This window comes from Pinus tabuliformis, chromosome 2_2, assembly GCF_031772625.1.
Source record: "Pinus tabuliformis cultivar Carrire ecotype Pingquan chromosome 2_2, CPIR1, whole genome shotgun sequence".
NCBI classification, from domain to species: domain Eukaryota; kingdom Viridiplantae; phylum Streptophyta; class Pinopsida; order Pinales; family Pinaceae; genus Pinus; species Pinus tabuliformis.
In genome coordinates, this window is record NC_142300.1 from 223,380,692 (window position 1) to 223,402,192 (window position 21,501).

General features: G+C 41.3%; 1 protein-coding gene across 1 annotated transcript in view; it reads right to left on the minus strand.

Moving 5' to 3' along the window:
* LOC149192121 (Pseudouridine synthase family protein) overlaps positions 1 to 21,501 on the minus strand; it is a 169,889-nt gene that overhangs the window by 127,627 nt on the left and 20,761 nt on the right. The window contains exons 2-4 of the mRNA XM_089404488.1: positions 5,914 to 6,042; positions 5,531 to 5,785; positions 5,206 to 5,287 (exon numbers count right to left, since the gene is read on the minus strand). Of these exons, the coding sequence (XP_089260614.1) occupies positions 5,206 to 5,287; positions 5,531 to 5,785; positions 5,914 to 6,042 (466 nt within the window). The remainder of the gene's footprint in view (positions 1 to 5,205; positions 5,288 to 5,530; positions 5,786 to 5,913; positions 6,043 to 21,501) is intronic.

A 21,501-nucleotide genomic window follows, 5' to 3' on the forward strand; every position in this document is an offset into this window, starting at 1 on the left:
AGTACTTCTCTAAGATAGATCTGCATTTGGGTACCATCAGATCAGGATGAGGGATCGAGACATCCCCAAGACAGCCTTTTGATTCCATTATGGGCACTTCGAGTTTTTGGTCATGCCCTTTGGGTTGACCAATGCCCTGACCACCTTCCAGTCATGTATGAACCATGTGTTCCGGAGGCAATTGAGGAGGTTCGTATTGGTGTTTTTTGATGACATACTGATATACAGCAGGACTTGCGAGGAGCATCTCCAACACGTGGAGGAGGTGTTGCGTATTTTGGAGGAACAACAGTTTTATGCCAAGCTATCCAAGTGTGAGTTTGGCCTGACTGAGATGCTCTACTTGGAGCACATTATTGGCGCAGATGGAGTGAAGGTACATGAGGAGAAAATACGAGTTATCCGAGATTGGCCGGTACCCAGAGATGTGACAACGCTGAGAGGCTTCTTGGGCATCTACACGTATTACCGGAAGTTTGTCAATGGGTTTTTGTAGTTAGCAACTCCTCTCACGAATTTGACTAAGAAAGGGGCTTTCGCATGGACAGATGGGGCGCAGACAACTTTTGATCACCTCAAGGAGGTGATGAGCAGTTGTCCAGTGTTAGCACTTCCAGACTTCTCCCAGCCCTTCACCATGGAGTGTGATGCATCAAAAGAGGGAGTTGGGGCAGTATTATCTTAGGATGGGCACCCCATTGCTTTTGAGAGTCGGAAGCTCTTACCCCATGAGAGGTCATATTCTATATATGACAAGGAGATGTTGGCCATTATCAATGCATGCCTTGGCCAAGTTTCGACAGTATTTGGTGGGTAATAGATTCAGAATGTAGACAAATCACAACAGTCTTTGCCACTTCATGGGGCAGCAGGGCATCAATGACAAATAACAGAGATGGGTCAACAAGGTGCAAGCCTATGATTTTGACATAGAGTATGTGCGAAGGAAACACAATGTAGTGGTCAATGCCCTATCCAGGAGACCCGCAGGCCTCTCACACGTGAGCATTTGCCATCATTGGAAGGCCGAGATGTTGATAGAGTATTCCAAAGACAGGAGGGCATGTGAGACTCTGGAGGGGACCCACGCAGATGAGCGCTACCAGGTGATGGACAAGGTCATCTACTACAAGGGGCGCATATTTCGGGTTCCCAGCTCGCAGTTGAGGGAGAAAGTGCTCCAGGCAGCAAATGACTCGCCATTGTCAGGGCATCAGGGTTTCAAAAAAACATACATGGTCGTCAAGGAGCGTTTCACATGGAAGGGCCTCAAAGGGGACGTGTTGAGACGCGTACAGGAGTATGAGGCATGTCAAAGGAACAAAGGGGCACTAATCCACCCCGTCGGGTTATTGCAACCGCTCCCCATCCCTGAGGGAAAATGGGAGAGTATCTCCATGGACTTCATCACTGGGCTCCCCACAGTGCAGGGCAAGGATTGCATCTATGTGGTAGTTGATCAGTTGACTAAGTATGCCCATTTCTTCGCCATTCTGACCTGGTATTCAGCTTCACAGGTTGCAGAGTTGTTCTTCAGAGAAGTCTTCTGGTTGCACGGGCTTCCTAAGAACATAGTGAGTGACCGGGACAGCAGGTTCATGGGAGGATTCTGGCAGGAGCTCTTCAGATTGGTTGGTACTGAGCTCACCCCTAACACGAGCTACCACCCCCAGACAGATGGCTAGACCGAGTGAGTTAATCAGTGGTTGGAGGGGTACATTAAGAACTATGTGACTAGGCAGCAGAGGGCTTGGATTCGATGGTTGCATTTGGGTGAGTATTGCTACAACACCACTCATCACATGTCCATCGGTATGACCCCTTTCCGTGCCTTGTATGGTTATGATGCATTGTCTTTTGCTGACATTGTTTTTGGAGACAACTGGGCCCCAAAGGCCAAAGACTGGATCCTAGGGAGCCAGGACATTCTCAAGGCTCTCGAGGACAACTTAGTGACAGCACAAAATCAGCAGAAGATGTACGTTGACAGGCACTGGACTAAGAGACACTTTGAGGGAGATTTGGTATATCTCCAGTTACAGCCATATAGACAGTCCACCTTGAAGCAAAAATGGGCCGAGAAGCTACAACCACGTTTCTAGGCGCCGTATAGGGTGGTCAGACGAGTTGGAGAGGTGGCCTACGAGCTGGAGTTGCCTCAGGGGAGTAGGTTTCACAACATCTTCCATGTCTCATGCCTCAAAAAGGTGTTGGCTTTAGGACAACAAATGATAGCAGCAGTAGAGTTACCCCCACTGGATGATGAGGGGCATTTGGTTTTGTAGCCTAAGGCCATTTTGGAGACTTGGGAGAGGAAGATGAGGAGTAGAACCATCAGGGAGTTTTTGGCGTGACAGAAGAACTTGCCGGATGAGGATGCCACATGGGAAGGTGAAAACATTTTGGAGCACCCAGCGCTGAAGTTGCTTGAGGGCAAGCAACATTTGGGAGGGGAGGACTGTCATGTCCCTTCCCAAATCTATTTGTAATAGGTTTTGGTCTCCACACAATTTTGCATAAATTTTGGTGAATAAAGGAACCCATGCATTTTTTATTAAGGACTTAAGAGAAAGAGAGGCTGAATTAGATTTTGCTAGTGGAAGGTGGGGACCACCCACGCGAGAAAACGCACTTGGGCAATTTGAATTGCCTTGGAGGGGAATCGAATGGCTTGGAAGGGGGCCCACATGGAGGAAAGGAAGGCCCACAAAGACATAAGGAGGAGGAGCTCCCCAACTCAAGGTATCATTTGCATATTGAACTCATTTGTGTTGCTTGAGCTGCATAGCTGAGTTACCTGGTTGTTTAGCATTGAGTTTCCCGAGCGAGAGACTCAAGATTTCTTCGGGGGACTTCGAATGCCACCCTAGGAAGGCATTTCACACTACCTTGGAGGAGAACTAGAGGAGATTTGTAGCCACATCACTCAGCGTTCGATTTAGCAGTGCATATTCCTGGAGCACGCAGGAAGGGAACACGTAGAGGTGATTTGGGGGTTCATCCAGGCAGACTTGTTGGGAAAGTTTGGGAGTTGGAGTTATAGCAGAGGATCAGCCTTTGGGAGGAGTTTTGGACTGAGAGATTGTTGCATTTGGGCAGCTCGACTTACAGCCATTGTGGACTGCGCAGAGGGCCATTCTTGGGCTCACGTGGGCATTGGGAAAAGGAGCTACAGAGCTAAAGGCAGTTGGGAAAAGGGAGGAAAACCATAGGGGACAACATCTCAGCATTCGGGGTGATTTGGAGAGCCTTCCCAGCCATTTCCTGACAGGTCATGATTCCCAGCATAAGGATGAGGACGTGGTCCTTGGGGGTTGATTTTCGGGGGTCTGGACTAGGCCAAACCCTTTATGGGTTTTGGTGGGTTTTTGTTGAGGAGTTGGGAGCTGAAGTTGCAGTATTTGTTGAGAACGGAAGTCGAGTTTGCAGGACATCCTTTCCAGCAGGCAGTGCAATTTTTGGGCAGCACATATCACCTTTGGAGCAACAGTTGGGCAGCACTAGGATCATCATTTGCTCACCTAGGTTTTGTCACGTTTGTCCCTTGAGACAAGCCCAGGTGCACCATTCCATCACTATTGTATTTTCTCCAGAAAGATTTAATAAAATGGCTCAAATGATCTCTATTTGCAGTGCTTTCATGGGTGTTCACTGATTGTGTCTCATTGCTGGAAGTTGGTTGTTTACTTTGCTTTGTATATCACTGAATTTCCTAGTTAGGAACATTACACTTGGTCTCATTCAACTTGGGTGCAATGTGATTTCTATGGTGTGAATTTCTCTTGGAGGTGGATATTTGGCTTGAAATTTGTTTCTCGGGATTTATTTAAGAGATTCGTTTGGAAGTTTTGTAATTTTATTGCATAGCTTCAATATTTTGCTTATTATATTGTGTAGATTAAGGTTTCTACATATGCCATGGTTAAAACTGCTAAATTTATCTAGAATTTGGATCCTCTATGCCATGTAAAATTGGTTTCCTTGAATCTTTTTAGAGAACTCCGAGTCGTGCATCTCTTAAATTTAAAATCTCCCTATTAAGGAAGTCACTAGGGTTTGTAAGAAGAGGCTTTTGCCATCTCACCCTCTTCAACAAAGGCTTCTCATTAAATTTTTTCTAGGCAACTCCCTTGCCCATTTAGATCAAGGCACTAGTCTAGGTGGTGGTGATCAAACCTTCTACTTTTACTAATTTCTTTCTCCTCTCTTAAATTCTAGATATCTAGGGTTAGGGTTTTCTGAAATATTGCTAAAAAAATATTTATTTGATGTGTTATTGCCATTTTAATAGAAATTGCATTAAATAGTTCTTAAAAATCAAAATCTAGCATTTGTTACATGTTAAAACCCTATTTTTAGGGCTGAGGTCATCATTATATGGTTGTTTTATGCACGTTTCAGCGATAAAAACTCAATTGCAAACCATAAACCTTGCATATCTAATTGATGGTCTTGATCTTATGTTGATTAAATCATTGTAAGACTATTTCCTCTGGCATGCCCTATCATTGAAAATCCATCGAACCCTAACTTTTAACAGCCCTATTATAATTTATTTGCTTAAGTGGTCTAACGACTACTTGTACTGTGGTAAAGATTATCTCAGCCCTCTAGGCTTCATCAGTACCCTATCCTGACCATTAGACCTCATCCATCACCTTGAACCCTTCTTATTGAATATCCTTATGTGATCTTCATAGGGAAGCCTCCCTTGTGAGGTAAATACCACTAAATAGCTGCAGAAAAGCTGCAAAGGTGACAGTGATAGCTGAACTCTTCTTGCCCCAGGCTCTGGGCCTGCCTAGTGAGGCTTTGCGCTAGGTCTGCTAGATTTATGGCAACAGGGCCATAACAATAGACATTTCATTGTGTCTCTTCTATAATAATCCAATTTCCATTATAACATTTTCATGGTCAAAAGAAAAAGTAATTCCCTTCTGAATTAGAAGTGCTAAGAATCTCAAGACTTCAACATAATTTGTCCCCTTATAAATGATAGAAATAAAGGCACGGGGTGCAACCAAATTGGGATACACTAAACTGACAAACAGAATAGATATAAAGAGCAGAAATCAGGATTAAATGAAATCCATGCTCAAAGCACTCATTTGATCACAGATTGTGCATGGAATGCAGCATATGTGGTTATTACAAGAAAAGATAAACAGATTAACAGCACTTACCACTGACGAAATGCGTACTTACCGAAGTGCCTACAGGTTTGTCAAGAACAACATATGATTCAGTCTCTGCAATAACTCTGGATAGCCAGTCAACCTCATAGCACCTGATTAGAAATCATTCAAAACTATTAACTTTGACAGATAGAATGATATCAATGTTACAATGACTATATCAACAAGCAAGTTTAAAACAGAAGCCCATCAGTCATACAGCAAGTTCTGGTCGGTACGCTACAGTTTCCAGGCAATTTGGATCCTCGGATATTTATATTTGTAATGATGTAAATGATCAAAGCAAACTTAAATTTTGATTTGAAAAGGACCTTACACCTGAGATGTTAATGTACCTTGGAAATCGCTTTGGATGCACATGAACACGTAAATATGACCCAGCTTCTACATATTCACTGGCATTGGTTATTCTGAAGGTTTTCTGTGCCTCTCTAACAGTTTTTCCTTTGAGAGATGCTCTCTTCTTCAATGCAGCAGGTGCAGTTACTTTTTTGAAGATCTTAAATTGTTCAGAAGTTGCAGTTGGAGGTGGGTTTGGACACACTAAGGCACAATAAACAGCTCCAAAATGAATGAGATCTGCAACATACCTTCAGAAACAAAAGAAAGTTTCTTAACTAAATTATATATTCGTCTGGTACATATTACTAGTTGGATTACAAAGAGTAATTTAGTCTGTTCAGTCATAAAAAGCATGAGATAATTATTTTTTCCTTACAAATGTGGAAGATCGAGTGCTTGACAAATAAGGTCAACAACATTTCCTGTTTCCTCCATCACCAAGTGTTCAATCCTTGGACTCTGACTTTGTGTTGGACAAGGAAGCAAAAGGTTGTACTCAGGATACCTGTGCCACGATAACAAACTAATTTAAAGTAAAAAATCAAGGTTAATAAACAAAATGCTACAGATAGGACAACAGAAACGAAAATTTGAAAAGAAAACATTCTGCATAACTAAGTCACATAAAGAAACTAAACAAAACATTTATAAATCCAACAACTCAAGGATAAGTCTTGCATCTTCAACAAAAAAGATCAAGCACTCTAGCAACAATATTGTTTCTTTAGCCCACTAAGCTACCTTGAGTGATTAAGTGCTCTGAGCTTCATGTAGAAGGTCTCAAGGTTGATCCACTGAACTGGCTGCCTCGTTCCCTGCTTCACTCGATGTTCCTACCAGGTTAGGTGCGGTAATCAATGCCAAGGTTTATGCTGGGTGTCATTTGTGAAATCCAGAGAAGTGCCCAATAGTTTCCCTAAGAGGGTTTGCCCACAAGGTTTTCCTTGGAAAAAAATTAATATTGTTTCCTTCATTCATGAAATTGACTCAGCCTGTAAAACTTTAATAGCAATCTAACTAGAAACAAATAATTTGAAAAAATTAATGGTTCAGTAAAATACATGATTGAAAAAGCGCATGAAGGTTACCCAAACAAGGTATTTGGAAGTTGGCAAGACAAGAAACGTAAAACTCCATGGGTTGGGTCCTATCTAGAGACATTGAAGATGGACTAGTAAGAAACCCTTTTACATCTATATGCAATTTATCTTTATGACCTTGTAAGACGGGTAGCCCACCAAAAGTGGGGTACCCCTTTAGAGAGCTTTCTTTCCGATGTATCTTCCTTCAGCCGGCAGCAGCAGCCCTTGACAGCCACCTGATAGCTTTGATGTGCTATTTTGTCTCCGCCCCCTGAGCCAATCATTGTGTACCCTCACTCATCTGTCATGATTGTATGTTTGAAGGTGGGCCATCCAATCCTAAAGGTATTACTTTTTATTATGTAATTGGGTGTTTATGTTTGCTTTTCTTGGGCACACTTGGGTATGGATTACTGGGTGACTTGGAAGAAGGAAGGGTTTTGACTATACTCTTGTTTCCTTACCCTAACTAGGGGGTTAATCCCAAATCCTAGTCCCATGGGATCTCCTTTATTGGCTATTAGCTTAAGGAAGGGCACTACATGGGAAACACTGACTTTGGTTGCATTGTCCTGCCTCCCAATATCATATATCTCACTCCCCTCCATTCATTACAAGCCCTTTTCACATTTTCCCTATCTGGGTCGGGGTCCACATTTGTCCATCGGGTTCACAAGCTATTAGCATCCCTTTCCCCTTGTCCACACCTTGGGTCAGGCTTCGAACGATGCCTCGGAGGTTGATGCAGCTAATAAAATAGATAAAAGCATAATATGGCCACATACCAAAGAAAATATACCACAAAAGGCAAAAGATGGTCGGGACCCCCTTATCATCATGGCCATCACCTTGGTTCCTTGGGCCCCTAGAAGTGTCCCTTGTATCATTAAGGAACCCATGAATTGTTAGTTTTTGTAGCATCAGAGGTGTTCTATTCTCAAAACTTTGTGGAGAGGCTAAAAGACATGAGTTCTCAATAACTCAAAAATCATTTCTGGAAATTCCACCTAGAAGTGTCTCAATTAGATTATTAACCTATTTTTAAATATTTTATAAGTCTAAACTTATGAAAAGGTGTTAATTAATCAGAATTAATTGAGATAAGGTGTGAATCATCTAGAAGCTCACACAGATCGACTCTGATATCATCTTAGCCTTTGATTAAGTCTTAATCTTGGTCGTTGAAATCCCAACAGAAGATTATAAGAAGTCGATGGGTAGATGGAAAACACACACACACAGATAGATTTCCTTCAAGAGTTCGATTTTCCAGAGAGCAACAGTCAGTTTCCAGAAGAGTTTGAGCTTCAAAATGGAAGCAGAGATAGAGAGGGGTAGGGACAATGAAGCCAGACGAAGATTTTCCAAATCCGATGAGTACTTTGTAGAGAGGCTGAGATTTTCTCCAGGAGGCTGCGCAGAAGCCTCAAAAGGAAATTCGATTTTGCTGAGGTGAAGCTGGTTTTCAGTTCCAAAGGCCGGAAAGCATTTCCAAAGTCCTAAAGAGACAGTTTCCCAATCAGCAACAAATAGCACAGATTGATTTGCAGTTGTTCTGGGCTGAGTGTGTAGCAAACTACACAAAGATGACGCAGAAGCTTCGCTGGGTAAGGGGACGGCTTGCTTTTGAGAGGCAGTCAAGTGTAGGAATTGTTTGAAGTGAGGGTAATTTCCCTCAAAAAAAAAATTGCTAATATTTTCTTTGAAGGATTGCCAGTTTTCAGCGTCCAGATTGTACTCAGATTATTTCACTATTGCATAATAATTAAAACCCTCAATTGCTGCACGAGTTTTCCCAAGTTGGGTTTTTCCGGGAACATTTGGCCAAAAATAACTGTGTCAAATTTTTCTGAGTGTGTGCCAGTGTTTTCTCAAATTCCAGTTTATCTTCCACAGAATTTAATTTGGTGAAAATTGCAGTTGTGAGTTATTCATTATTTGTATTAGCAAATAAACTGTTAATTAATTTACAGTTAGAAGAATAATTTCCAATTGCTGCAATAGTTGAAATTTTCACATGAATGTCCAACCCCTAGTGGGCAATGAACTACCCTACACTAAGAGGGTAATCACTACTATATCATACACATCATGCTCCCATTACCTAGAGCCCCAAGCAGTAAAATAAAAGAAAAATAAATAAAAGGCAAAAGGTGTATGAAGATGGGTGGAAAAACAAAGGTCGAGGTAACTCATGTACCACAATTGCTCCCTCCTTACATTCATATACCCAAAGTATGGGAGCTCCTTATCATAGCTACCCTTGTACCATGGCATGTGGCTTGGAGCCCTCCCTTTGTCCCCACTCTGTTCCATCATTATTTCACATGACACCTACCATTTAAAGCATATACCTTGCACATGTCATTCTCTTAAAGATTGAAACCATCTAATAGGGTCCTTCATTAACCACTCCTACCCAGGAAGGTAACACTATTACATGTTCAAAGCCCCAAATTTGGAAGGGAAACCCACTATGAAGTGTCCATTTATGCCCTTGATTAACAAGCTTACTCACTCTATTGCACTAATGAATTGTTGTATCCAAAGGTGAGGAGACGCATTGGATCTTATACAGGATTGCAGGTGAGTTTTCATCTTGGACTTGGCCTCCCTATATGGGATCCAAGCCCTCCAAAGGATTGCAATGGCATTTGTAGGGTGAGCGTTGAGAGCCATGTGCCTCCATTTATGCAAAGCATTGATTGCCACACCATGGGCTTCTTCAACAGCACTATTTTCTTATTCATTTCCTCAGTTATTCAAGATGATGATGCACTTGGACCAGGATGCCCCAACTGGCTACACATTCCACTTGACACTTGGCAATTGATCCAAGGCCCAAAGGAGGTTATGTCTTGCCTACGAAGACATGGGAGGGCATGTGTCATCTTCTAGTCCTCATTGATGGAGCATCGACTTGATTTTGAGCCATCTAGAGACCCATGAGACCCATTTTGGAGCCCCGAACACAAAATAGGGGTCCTAAAGATGTTTTACAGCATAAGGAGGGCATCACCCTCTTCATCATGATCTTTGAGGCCCTCTACCACATTTCTAGCACAAGAGGCCTCAATGTTGCCTCTCTAAGCCTCGACACATGCATGACGTCAGCCTTGCATGGGCTTAGGAGAGAAATAAAATAATTTTAAAAGCTAACATGGCTAGCTTGTGACCATGGGTGGGTTACTTAGCATTAAGGCTATGTTAGAGGGGCTTGTTGTATTTGTTATTCGAACTCCTTACGTCATGTATAAATTGGAGAGATCTCTCCCATTTCAAACCATGAACTCTTGGATTTTCAACATATTTGGCAAATTCGGACCTGCAATTTGTAGATGGTTTTGTAGGATTATGAATGAATTTTGATACAATGTTCCAAACTAGGAAAAATAGTGCTATGCAAAGCAAACAATTAAAACAACACCATAAAATTGAAACATTCAGTGCACACCCATAAAAAGTCCAGGAATAACCAACAACTGAGCCATTTTATTATAATCTGGGGAAAAGTACACTAACGTGGAAATGGTGCACCTAGGCTTGCCTCAATGGCAAGCGTGATCAAGCCCAGGTGGTAATATGTCAAGCCCAGATGGCACAAATCACTGTTGCGATGATGCCCTGCGCTGCCCTAATGAAACTGTGTTATCTCCTGCGAATATGCTGCTGGAAACCCCACCTCTGGTGCTCAGAAAATTCCAGGAAATTAACTTGGGCCTCTCCACCAAATACCCAGAATAACCCACGAAGGAATTGGCCAAATGTTGACCTCGGAATTTTGGCCCAAATTCCCCCCTAGCTCCTCTAGCTGTTGGCTGAGTTGGGACCCCTGTTTGACCCCTCAGATCTGCCCAAAAAATTCTGCAAAATTAGCCCCAAGCTCCTCAACCAAAACCCACCAAAACCTAGAAAGGGTTTGGCCTGGTTTTGACCCTGGAAATTTGGCCTCCCAAGAGCCACACCCTCCTCCAACTGCTAAAGTGTACGGCCTACTTGTAACTCCGAAATAAGCCCTCCAAAACACACCAAAATGGCTGAGATAATCTTCCCCGAACTTCCCCTTATCTCTCCCGACAAATACTAGCTCCACAACTGACCCACGAATTCCCCACGTGTGCCCAATGATGAATTCCTGTGCTAGTCCCGAGTGTTGGCAATCACGCTGCTCCCAAATAGAAATCTCTAGCTCCCAAAGTCCTCCTAAACGCTAGTCTTCCCCTGTACTTCCTTCTCCAAAACCCCTCCGCAATTGCTCCCCAGAAGGCCACTGAATTATCTACTGCATCCTTCTAGAGTATGCACTGACTGAATGATGACTGCGTTGGGGGCTTTGAATATCCACATGCAATCTCCCGGAATGATAGAAAGAACCTCACTAGGGTGGCACTCGTGGTCCACCGAAGAGAGGGTGAGTTCTCCGCTTGGAGAACTCGTGCTAAACAGCGAGTGACCCGACTAAGCAGCTCGAGCAACTAAGGTTGAGTTCAATATGTCAAAAAGATGCCAAATGAGGCTGAGCCTCCTCTATTTATAATTCGTGGGCCTCTTTTCCCATGTGGGCCCCCTCCAACTAGCAATTTGACTTTCCCTCCTTAATCATTCGATCGTCCCTCTAAAGTGGTGCATATTTCCTCATGTCGGTGGCCCCCACACTATGCCAACAAAACATTTTGGGCCCTTTTTCCTTCCCAAGTCTTTTCCAAAAATCACATGGGTACCACGGCCTCCAAAATTGTCAAAATTGTAGAATAAATAAACATGTAACAATTTAATTTTTGAAGGGACATTACAGTTGATGTTTGATAATCTTGTCTCATTTTTGGAGCTTCTAATTGGCATTGTTGTGGATGGATATACTCTTCACTATCTTGTAAGTGCTCTTTATTAATGAATTTCGCTAATGTATAATGCATGGAATAATCTCTCATGGTTATTAATGTGCCCTAGTTAGTAAATTGAAATTGGAAATCTTGATAATTTTTGCATGTGTTACTCATTGAATAGTGAATGAATGAATGTTCCTAGGGGATTATTGCATGCTATCCTTGAAACTCCATTAACAAGTGTCTAAGAAGTATAAATATCTAAAGGGGTAGCGAAAGCCTTAACCTTTAGGTCTCCTTGAAGAGCGAGTTGCCTATATCAAGATCTTTCATGACTCCAAATCTCCCAATGGCCAAGAATTGATCCTAAATCCTTGATGGTCATCAAAACTCAAAAAAGAATATCTCTTTTCACCTCTATTTTTCATCCCTTGAAGGATAAGGAGGCTTCCCTAGGGCTTGGTGCGAAATCTTTTGGAGGAGGTATTTTCGAATTTTGCTTGGATAGAAATCTTCCTTAGTGTCTCCTAGAGGTCCTCAAGTTTTGATGGAATTCCCATTATGGATTCTCCATAAATTTTGATGCCTTAGTTGTCGCATCAAGAGGGAACCCTAGAAGCTAATCCTTCAACTTCGGGATTCTTTGAAGGAAAATTCTCTAGTACTCAGTGAAGTAAATCATACATTTCCTTTTCTCTCACCTACCTTCACCTTGGATGTACATATATCACGTGTCAATTCTCAACCCTAGGTCTCGTGTAGTCTCTTTTCAAGGGGTTTTTCGTGGAAAATTTTTATAGTTTCTCCCAAAGTTTGCACCTTGGTTGAACCTTTCCATTGAATGAGCTGCCTCAACTCACTTCAAACCTATTATAGAGACATATATGCAAGTGAGCCATATTGGCAATCCTCCCGTCAATGAAAATCTAGAGTAGGGGACTTAGGTTGCGGTGACAATGCGCCTCTATCACAAGTGTAGTGGTGCCCTCTAGCTTTTGCCTCTCTGCGAGGCCTGCTAGTTTGTGCAGCAACATTTTTTGCGTCGTTGCAGGGGAGGGAGCAAGTCTCCCATCCCTGTGAATCATTAAGGAATTGATTCTTGAACGACACTATACATATTCCTATGGTGACTGCATTTCTTATCAAAACTCCTAGTTTGTTTGGAGGAGAAGAACTTGAAGACAACATTCCTCCTAGGGCTAGATCTGCTACAAGAAGAGGAGAAAGATCTCCATCTCTTATTCGAACTAATCTACTCCCCGAGTTTGAGGAAGTTGATCATAATACTAATGCAACATGAATAACCAAAATGCAAATGCTAATGCAAATGCCACTGCCAATAACCAAAATGTTAATCAAAATCCTCCTAAACCAAAGAGGTGGCATGTGGCATCCTTCAAACCATTGAACTTTGATCTATATCCCGATGCTCCTCACCCATTACCTGATAAATATCGTGAGTGGTTGCCTAAGTTCAATGGGGATGGTACAAAGAGTGCTGAGAAACATGTCTCTGACTTCATATGGGAAATTAGTTTCAAAAACATCAAGGAAGAAGAAGAAGATGTTGTTCTTATGCTTTTGCATCATCCTTGGAGGGAAAAGTCAGGGATTGGTATACACGATTACCAGAGCAAAGTATTCCTGATTTTGAAACATTTGAAGAAATTTTCAAGAAGCGATGGGCTAATCACCTGGATGGAGGTATGGCACTTGGTAAGTTCCTAAATATGATGAAAACTGACAATGAAAATATGCAAGATTTTGTTCAAAGATTTGAAAGTTCATATTGGGACATCTCGGATAAGTTGAAGCCCACCAAAGATATTGTGTTAGAAAAAAATACACAAGCAATTAGGGGGCATTTTTCATATATCATTAGGGAAAAAGGAACCCAAAATATTAATAAGGCAAAGTATATGGTCACTCAAGTTGAATGAAACGTTAATTCTTCCCACATTGACCTATTTACTATCTCCGAGCCAAGCTCCAAGTTGCCAAAATCAAGAAAGAAGATGGAATGAAAGAAGTGAAAATGTTGGCAATGAAGGTTAGTGTGATGTTTGCCTCTCAAAAGGTTGTTATTAACAAGATTGTTGCCCTAGAGAAAGAACACATCAAGTGCCAACATCTCAAAACTAATATGCAAAAAAAAAAAATTCCTAAGAAGAATGAAGGAAAGCAGCAAGAGGTCCCGAACACCTTGGCTCCCACCAATGTCGTGGACCAAGGTAGTACATCCAATGAGGACCCCGAGGAAGATGAAAAATCACAAGAGGACACTGAAGAAGAAGAAGTTGAACAAATGAACAATGTAGACCAAAATTCCTCATTCAATATCTTGTTCACTGATCATTTTATTCACCCTAAGTTCGTGACTATCAAGCCACCAAAGGAGCCCTGAAGAGACTTGTTTTTGGCTGAGGTAGTTAGGAAATTTAAGGGGAAAACTTATTCAAGGAAGAATGACAAACAACCCCAGCATCAACTAAAGAAAGCACAAACGCAAATCCCCAGTCATCTAAGGAGATAGTAAAGGTTCCTCCCCAAAGCCAATCCAAGCCCAAGAGTAAGCCAATTGAGTTGAATGTTGATGCTGGTAGTGTAATCGGAAAAAAGATGGTGCAGGTACCACTTAAAGAAATTGCCAAGTTACCTTCTCAAAGACATCAAATCACCAAAGCCTAAGGCTTGGAGAGGAGGATCCCCTGATAATGTTGCAAGCGATCCATGTAACGAAGACTAATCCTGGGCAGGATCCATTTTTACTAACTCTAACCATACATATGTGAAAATTCCTAATCCTCAAGGAACCCCTACTACAGCAAATCTGAATCTACTCCACCTATTTGATTTTTTAACATTATCAAGTTATTCTTTTGAATATTGGAGCAAATTACTTCTACAGTCTCCACTAATTAAATGTTTGATCTCATGAAACAAAAAACAGAGCAAAGAATAAGATACATAGGACACACTTATTTTTCGACACAATAGTCCGCGGAAAAACCCCATGCGGGAAAACCGGTGCAGCGGTTTTGAGGATTTATTATTATGCAAGAGAAATATCTGAATACAAATCTAGGATGCTCATCTAGCAATCCTTTACAAAGAAAATATTGGTGGAAAATCTAAGCGAGTTTTACCTCACTTCACCCGGCAGAATTCCGGCTGATCCAGCAACAAGAATGGCTAACCCTGGTTACTTCTGCGATGGCCCAGCGAAGGCTGTGTGTCAGCCTTTTAGGCTCTGTGTCAGCCCTGCGTCAGCTCTTCTGCCCTCTGCGTCAGCTATCTCGGCTATTCCGATAGTTCCGGCTTCTGCATGACAGGCAGTTTTCTCCTCTGCGCTGACCCTTCTAGCTCTGCGTCAAGGCTGTGTGGCCCAAACTGGCCCAGCGTCAGCTCTCCCGGCTACTACACTGCCTCCACAAGCTCTCTTCGCCTCTCTGTCAGTATTCTCCGAAAAGTCTTTCTCCTGAATTCTCTCTATCCCTCTGCTGTTGAATGATCACCTAGTTCAAATTTCTGAGCTTCCTAGCCCCAGAAATCGAACTCTAGATCAATTCATTCTCTCCGTGTGTGTTTCCAAATGAACCCCAAGCCTCCATCTTATACTTTTCCTGTTGAGTCTTCAATGGCCGAGATTAAGTCTCTAATCAACGGCTAAGATTAAAACATGACTTGATCTTCCTTCTAGATCATTCTCACCCATATTTTGATTAATATGCAATAATTATTTTAATTTCCCTAAGTTTAGACTTAGGAACTCCATTAAAAATATTAATTATTTTAATAAAATACAATCCGGGTGGAATTTCACCAAACGGTTTTTGGGTTCTTTAGAACTCATGTGCCTTAGCCTCTCCACCAATTTTCAAGGCTAGAGAACTTCCGATGCTACCAAAAACTAACACTCCCTCTTAGCGAGGAAAGTGCTCTAGAAACAATGTCCACCTGCATGCTGCTCTGTTTCTGAAGCACCTCCTTTTTGCACTGCTGCTACTGCCAACACTGTGTTGTTGTTGCTATTGTACTGTTGCCCCTGACACTACCACTGCCGTTGCTGCATCTATACTACAACTCCCTCTCAAACACTGCATCTGCTATGCTACTAGCACTGCCACTGTGTTTACCACTACGTGTCAACTACCCATAGTAGTACACCCCCTTTTTTCGCAAAAGAGATAGCGCCTAATCGATGTGTTCCTACCATCCAGCTATCATCATTAGCCTGAGGATCATCTTATATTGTAAACCCTTTCTGCATGTGTAAACTGTAAATAATCTTAGCAGATCTGTGTCGTGTATGTAATTGCCTAGGTAAACCTAATTTTCTGGTGATGATCTACATTCCGGAAGGTTTTTTGTCTCACCAACCCATGGTCGGCAGAGTTTTCCTTCAGCCTTACCCCAAAGCCGGAATGGATTTTGTCACTAGGTTGTTAGGGGAGTCCTAGTGTTCTAGATCGAGTCTATGTAAAAGTAATTTGGGAATAATCCTAACTATTTGGTTAGGTTATTTTATTACAAATTGCTTGATCTGCTAGATTATATTTGTGTCGCAGAACTGGGTAGTCTGTGAGGGTCTTGTTCAAATGGGTTTTCCCCCTTGAGATGTAAAAATGTAAAATTCATGATGTAAAATGTCTTGAGGGTTAGAAAAATAATTTATCCCCTCATAGGTCCTAGGTAAATTTAAATTTTCCAGAGGTAAAATTCGTGGATCCTTTTAAAAAATTAAATCTTAACTGGTCCAGGGACTAAGGTTAATTGATTATTTTGCTAAATTTTATGTCTTAGATCCCTGGGGTTAAGTCAAAGTCAAGGTTTTGAGGAAATAAATGCAAAATTTTAATTTTTGAATTTATTAAAATGCATTTAATTGAAAATTTCAAAATTTCCTCAATATTTAATATTTTGACGGATGAGATTAAAAGAAATTTTGATCCTCATCAATGGTCGAGATCATGTTGACAAGGATCACTCGAACTAGCCGTTGGAAGATTTATCTTTAAATAGGAGGTCATTTTGTCAGTCAGATTCATACTAACTTTTGATCGTGTACTAAGCGAAAAGCTCTCTCTTGTAATCTTTTTTTATGAGCAATAGGGAAAGACTTTGGGGTTAACTTCTGCTAGTGTTACTCTTCATGGAAATGCTGTAAGATGTATTATTTTCATGCATATATTTTTTTTTACCATTGACATAGCTTTCTGAAGAGCGAATTGAGTACAGGTATCTTGCTCAGTCGCTGGGTTTGAATGGTAATTTGAATTTTGAATATAATAGCAGGTATCTCTATTAAATCTGAATTGTATTATCGTTTTCTCACTCTATGTTGACGGCTGAATCGAGTTTTGCAGAAAAATCCTTGATTATTAGATCATCAGGCGTTCGGGGAAGTTCTCGGCTGAACCAGCTAACTCTCGATCCGCGTTTTCTGAAGAGCCCAGCTTGATTTTGATCCCGGGCTTATCATAAGATATTTTTATGAGTGATGCATGAAGGGTTGCAAGCTTAGTACCTCCTCCAAAATTTAAAAAAAAAAAAGTAATTTTTATGTGCTAAATCGTCAGATTTGGCTGTTGGGAGCCACAAATCATCAGATCTAGGAGCGGAGTCGGACTCACACTCCCTAGATTTGATAGATTTTCCATTTATGTACATAGATCTGTAATTAAATTTGGTTTTCTGACTTTGGTTTCAGGGTTTTTTGGGTCTTTGTGTATATGGTTGGGGTGTTTTTGGTTGTATCACAGCTGCGGATCTGAAGCTGAAAGCTGTGCAGAGTCCAGATCTAGGCCCTCGAGGGTAAGATCTGGATCTCTGGAGGTCCATCAGCATTATTTTTTCAAGGAATTAATTTAGTTTTCAGATCTGGAATTTCAATGAGGGTCAAATCTAAAGCAGAGAGTTTTAAATTTTTAAAAATCTGGAATTTTTAAGGGTTTCAAGAAATTTGAAGCAAAGCGATTTAAAAAGTTATTAAGATTTCTGGAAAATATTTTTAGGTTCTGGTGAAATTTTTTTAGATTGATTGGCTGCCTAGTGGGATTTCATTGTGCATTTCGAATTTTTTTAAGGCACCAGTCCTGCTACCTGCGTCCAGCAAGCTACCATCCATCAGATCTGATCTGTTGACCTGCATTCACGCAGCCTTCTCTACTTGCACGCTGCCAGCAGATCCCTTTCCCTCACTACCTTCACCTTTGCTGACCTGCGTGATCTTCCATACCCCTTACGCAGCCTCTCACTCTGTCCACGTTGAGCTCCTATCCCGCGTGCTCTCATAACCCTTCCACCATCAAAATATAGTTGCAGCTGCAAAACAATAAGACATTTCGATTTAAAAGTTTCATTTTCTTCTTCAGCTTTGCATATTCGTATGATTAGTTTAGGGTTAGACTTATTTTCATAATTTCTCTGTTTTTTTTCTTTTCATTTAAATCTTTGTTTAGTTTTGTCATACCTTAGATTTTTATTTTATTTAAAAAAAAAAGAATTAAAAATTTTCAAAATTAATAAATCATAAAAAATCTAAAAATTAAAAAGTTAGAAAATCCAAAAACATTAAAAAAGTTTTAAAATCCTAAACATTTAAAAAATCATAAAAAATTTTAAAACTTTGGTGACTAAGGATTTTAAAATAAAATAAAAAGGGTTTGTGCTTTAACATTAAGAAAATTTAAATGTGGCCTATGGCCCATTAAAATTTTTATTTTAGGCCCTTTTCATTTTTCCGTGACATTAAAAGATTTTAAACTTTTCAGTTACCATTAAACATTTGCCTAAGGAATAATTAAAATTTAAATTTAAAGTTCCTTAGTGTTATTAAATGCATTTCTCATGATTTTTCTATGGTCAAGGCGCGATAAATCATATTGATTGTTCGAGATCTTGTCATTAATAGTAGTCATTTTTAAAATCTGGAATTTTCTTGCGTGCTGCAACGTTGGGCATTTATATGGATTATCGTCACTTTTCGTCACATATTTAAAATCGTTCTGGATAGCTTGTTTTATTGATGGTTAATTCAAATATCGAAGGCACTGGTCTATAATTGTTTCTATCTTGTGGTCGTGTCTTGTCTACATTGGCATTTAATCTATCAATCTGATTTAATCGTTTAAATTCATCAAGTTGTCCGTCATTAAAATCTCCTAGAGTCTGTTTTTCACAGGCTATCCTCATCCATTTACCTAGGGACTACCCCCCTTGACTTGTCTAGGAGAGAGTCTAAACGGAGTGAGTAAGGATTTAAGAGTGACAGCCCTTACTCTGAGCGTTGTCGCGCTGCCTAGACATTCTGTGCGACAACACACTGCTGACACTACATCTGTACTGCAACTCAGTTGCTGAGAGAAGCAACTGAAAAACATCCAAAATTAACTAAACTTGACTGTGTTCAGCACAATACAATGAATGTTGGAATCTAACTACTACTAACCCTCTAAATCTTCTGCATTGTTGCCAACCTTGTTGTGCGTTGATCAGTCTCTGGTCCCAAGCTACTACATTTGTCCTCCAAACAATCCACTGCATCATCTGAACCTAAGTCCATCTCTCTACTATTGAATCTTGGGCTCCCGTAGCAAAGGAATTGATCCAAGAGGTGGACTCCTCAAGGATCCTACCCATATGTAGTCCTCCCAACTACAGCTCAATATCGCCCCATCTCCCTCCTAGAGATGTGTGGGCACTCATGGCAAACTCTTCCTCGTCTATCTTCGCGGCTGCAACCTTTGGATCATGCTTCTCGTCCTTATCCTTTTTCTTCAAAGGACACTGGGATGCAAAGTGACCCATCTTGCCACATCTTAAACATTTCATCTTCGAAATGTCCTTTTGCCTCTGTTTATGTTGTCCCTTCGATGCTAGAGTCGCGTTTCCTCTTCCTCCTTTGTCTTTGTGCCACTCCCATTGTTGCCATTGAGGTTGACCTTCACTAGGTCCCTCCTTAACTCCTATTCAAGAGCTGCCCACATCTCCTCCCATGAAGGTAGTCTTTCCCTGCCCAATATGCTTTGGACGAAGACTTGCCATTCATCCGAGACTCCATTCAGGGCTATCCTCACCATCGCAGTTGACTGAGGAGTGGACCCTACTGCAGCAAGTTGGTCTCTAGTGTCCTGAAGATGCTGAAGATAGAGGTTCACCCCTTCTCCTTTCTACATCAAATTCTGCAGCAACTTCTTCTCTAAATACATCTTTCGTTATTCAGAAGAGCCTTCATACAAAGACGACAAGGCTTCCCACATCTCTCGGGTTTTATCCTTGCCTTGCAAGTGTGAGACCACATGATCTCGAACTCCATCGAGATTGAGCCTCTTTGCCTTCCCCTGCTCGGCCTTGTACTTCTTCTTTTGATTGTTGTCAACAGGAACAACTACAACTCTTTTAACGTAGGCCTTGAGATCACATTCCTCCAGAACAGCTAAGATTTTGGTCTTCCATATGACATAGTTGGAGGCTCCATTCAACCTGTCCTGATCTCTGAGCCATGTGATGCCATCTCACCCAACTGTCGAACTGACTCCTCTTGTCATTGCTTAGCACTGCTCATCAAGTGAGAAATTTGAACTTTCTGGTAGAAAGTTCTCTGAGGAGAAAATTCCCCTTCTACATGTCTTTGTTCTTTTCATGCGGATTTCTGCCCCAGCAGAAACTGCGCCCTTCAAGCACTGCGTTGAGGCTCTGCGTCACTCCCTGTGCCTTTACAAACTGGAAATCATACCTCTCTGTTGTCTCACTCAGAGAGAGATTTCCTCAAATTTGCTTCCCGGCAAGGACTGCACAATCCCTTCAAGGGAACTCGAATTGCTGCCAAGTGCAGCTTTTGGCCTCACTACTCAACACTGGATCTGCTCTTCCTATTTCAAAATCAATCTCTAATACCATGTTAAAATTCCTAATCCTCAAGGAACCCCTACTACAGCAAATTTGAATCTACTTCACCTACTTGATCTTTTAACATTATCAAGTTATTCTTCTGAATATTGAAGAAAATTACTTCTGCAGCCTACACTAATTAAATGTTTGATCTCATGAAACAGAAAACAAAGCAAAGAACAAGATACATAGGACACACTTATTTTTGGACACAATAGTCCCCGAAAAAACCCAATGCGGGAAAACCGGTGCAACAGTTCCGAGGGTTTATTACTATGCAGGAGAAATATCTGAATACAAATCTAGGATGTTCATCTAGCAATCATTTACAAAGAAAATATTGGCGGAAAATCTGAGTGAGTTTACCTCACTTCACCCAGCAGAATTTCGGTTGATCGGGCAACAAGACTGGCTAACACCGGCTACTTCTGCGCTGCCCCTGCGTAGGCCCTGCATCGGCTCTTCTACCCTCTGTGTCAGCTATCCTGGTTGTTCCAACAGTTCCGACTTCTGCGTGACAGGCAGCTTTCTCCTCTACGCTAGCCCTTCTGGCTCTGCGTCAAGACTGCGTGGGCCCAGACTAGCCCAACGTAAGCTCTCCCAGCTACTGTGTTGCCTCCATAAGCTCTCTCCGCCTCTCTGTCAGTATTCTCCAGAAAGTCCTCCAAGATTCTCTCTGCCCCTCTATTGTTGAATGATCACCTAGTTCGAATTTCTCAACTTCCTAGCTGCAGAAATCGAACTCTAGATCAATTCGTTCTCTCCATGTGTGTTTCCAAATGAACCCCAAGCCTCCATCTTATATATTTCCTGTCGAGTCTTCAACGGCCGAGATTAAGTCTCTAATCAACAGCTAAGATTAAAACATGACTTGATCCGCCTTCTAGATGATTCTCACCAATATTTTGATTAATACCCATTAATATTTTAATTTCCCTAAGTTTAGACTTGGGAACTCCATCGAAAATATTAATTATTTTGATAAAATACAATCCGTGTGGAATTTCACCAAACGGTTTCTGGGTTCTTTAGAACTCATGTGCCTTAGCCTTTCCACCCATTTTCAAGGCGAGAGCACTTCCTATGCTACATGAATGGGACTCCCAATGAGACATCTTTTGCTTATGAATCTTCTTTTGAAGATTCCATCAAAGGATCTTGAAG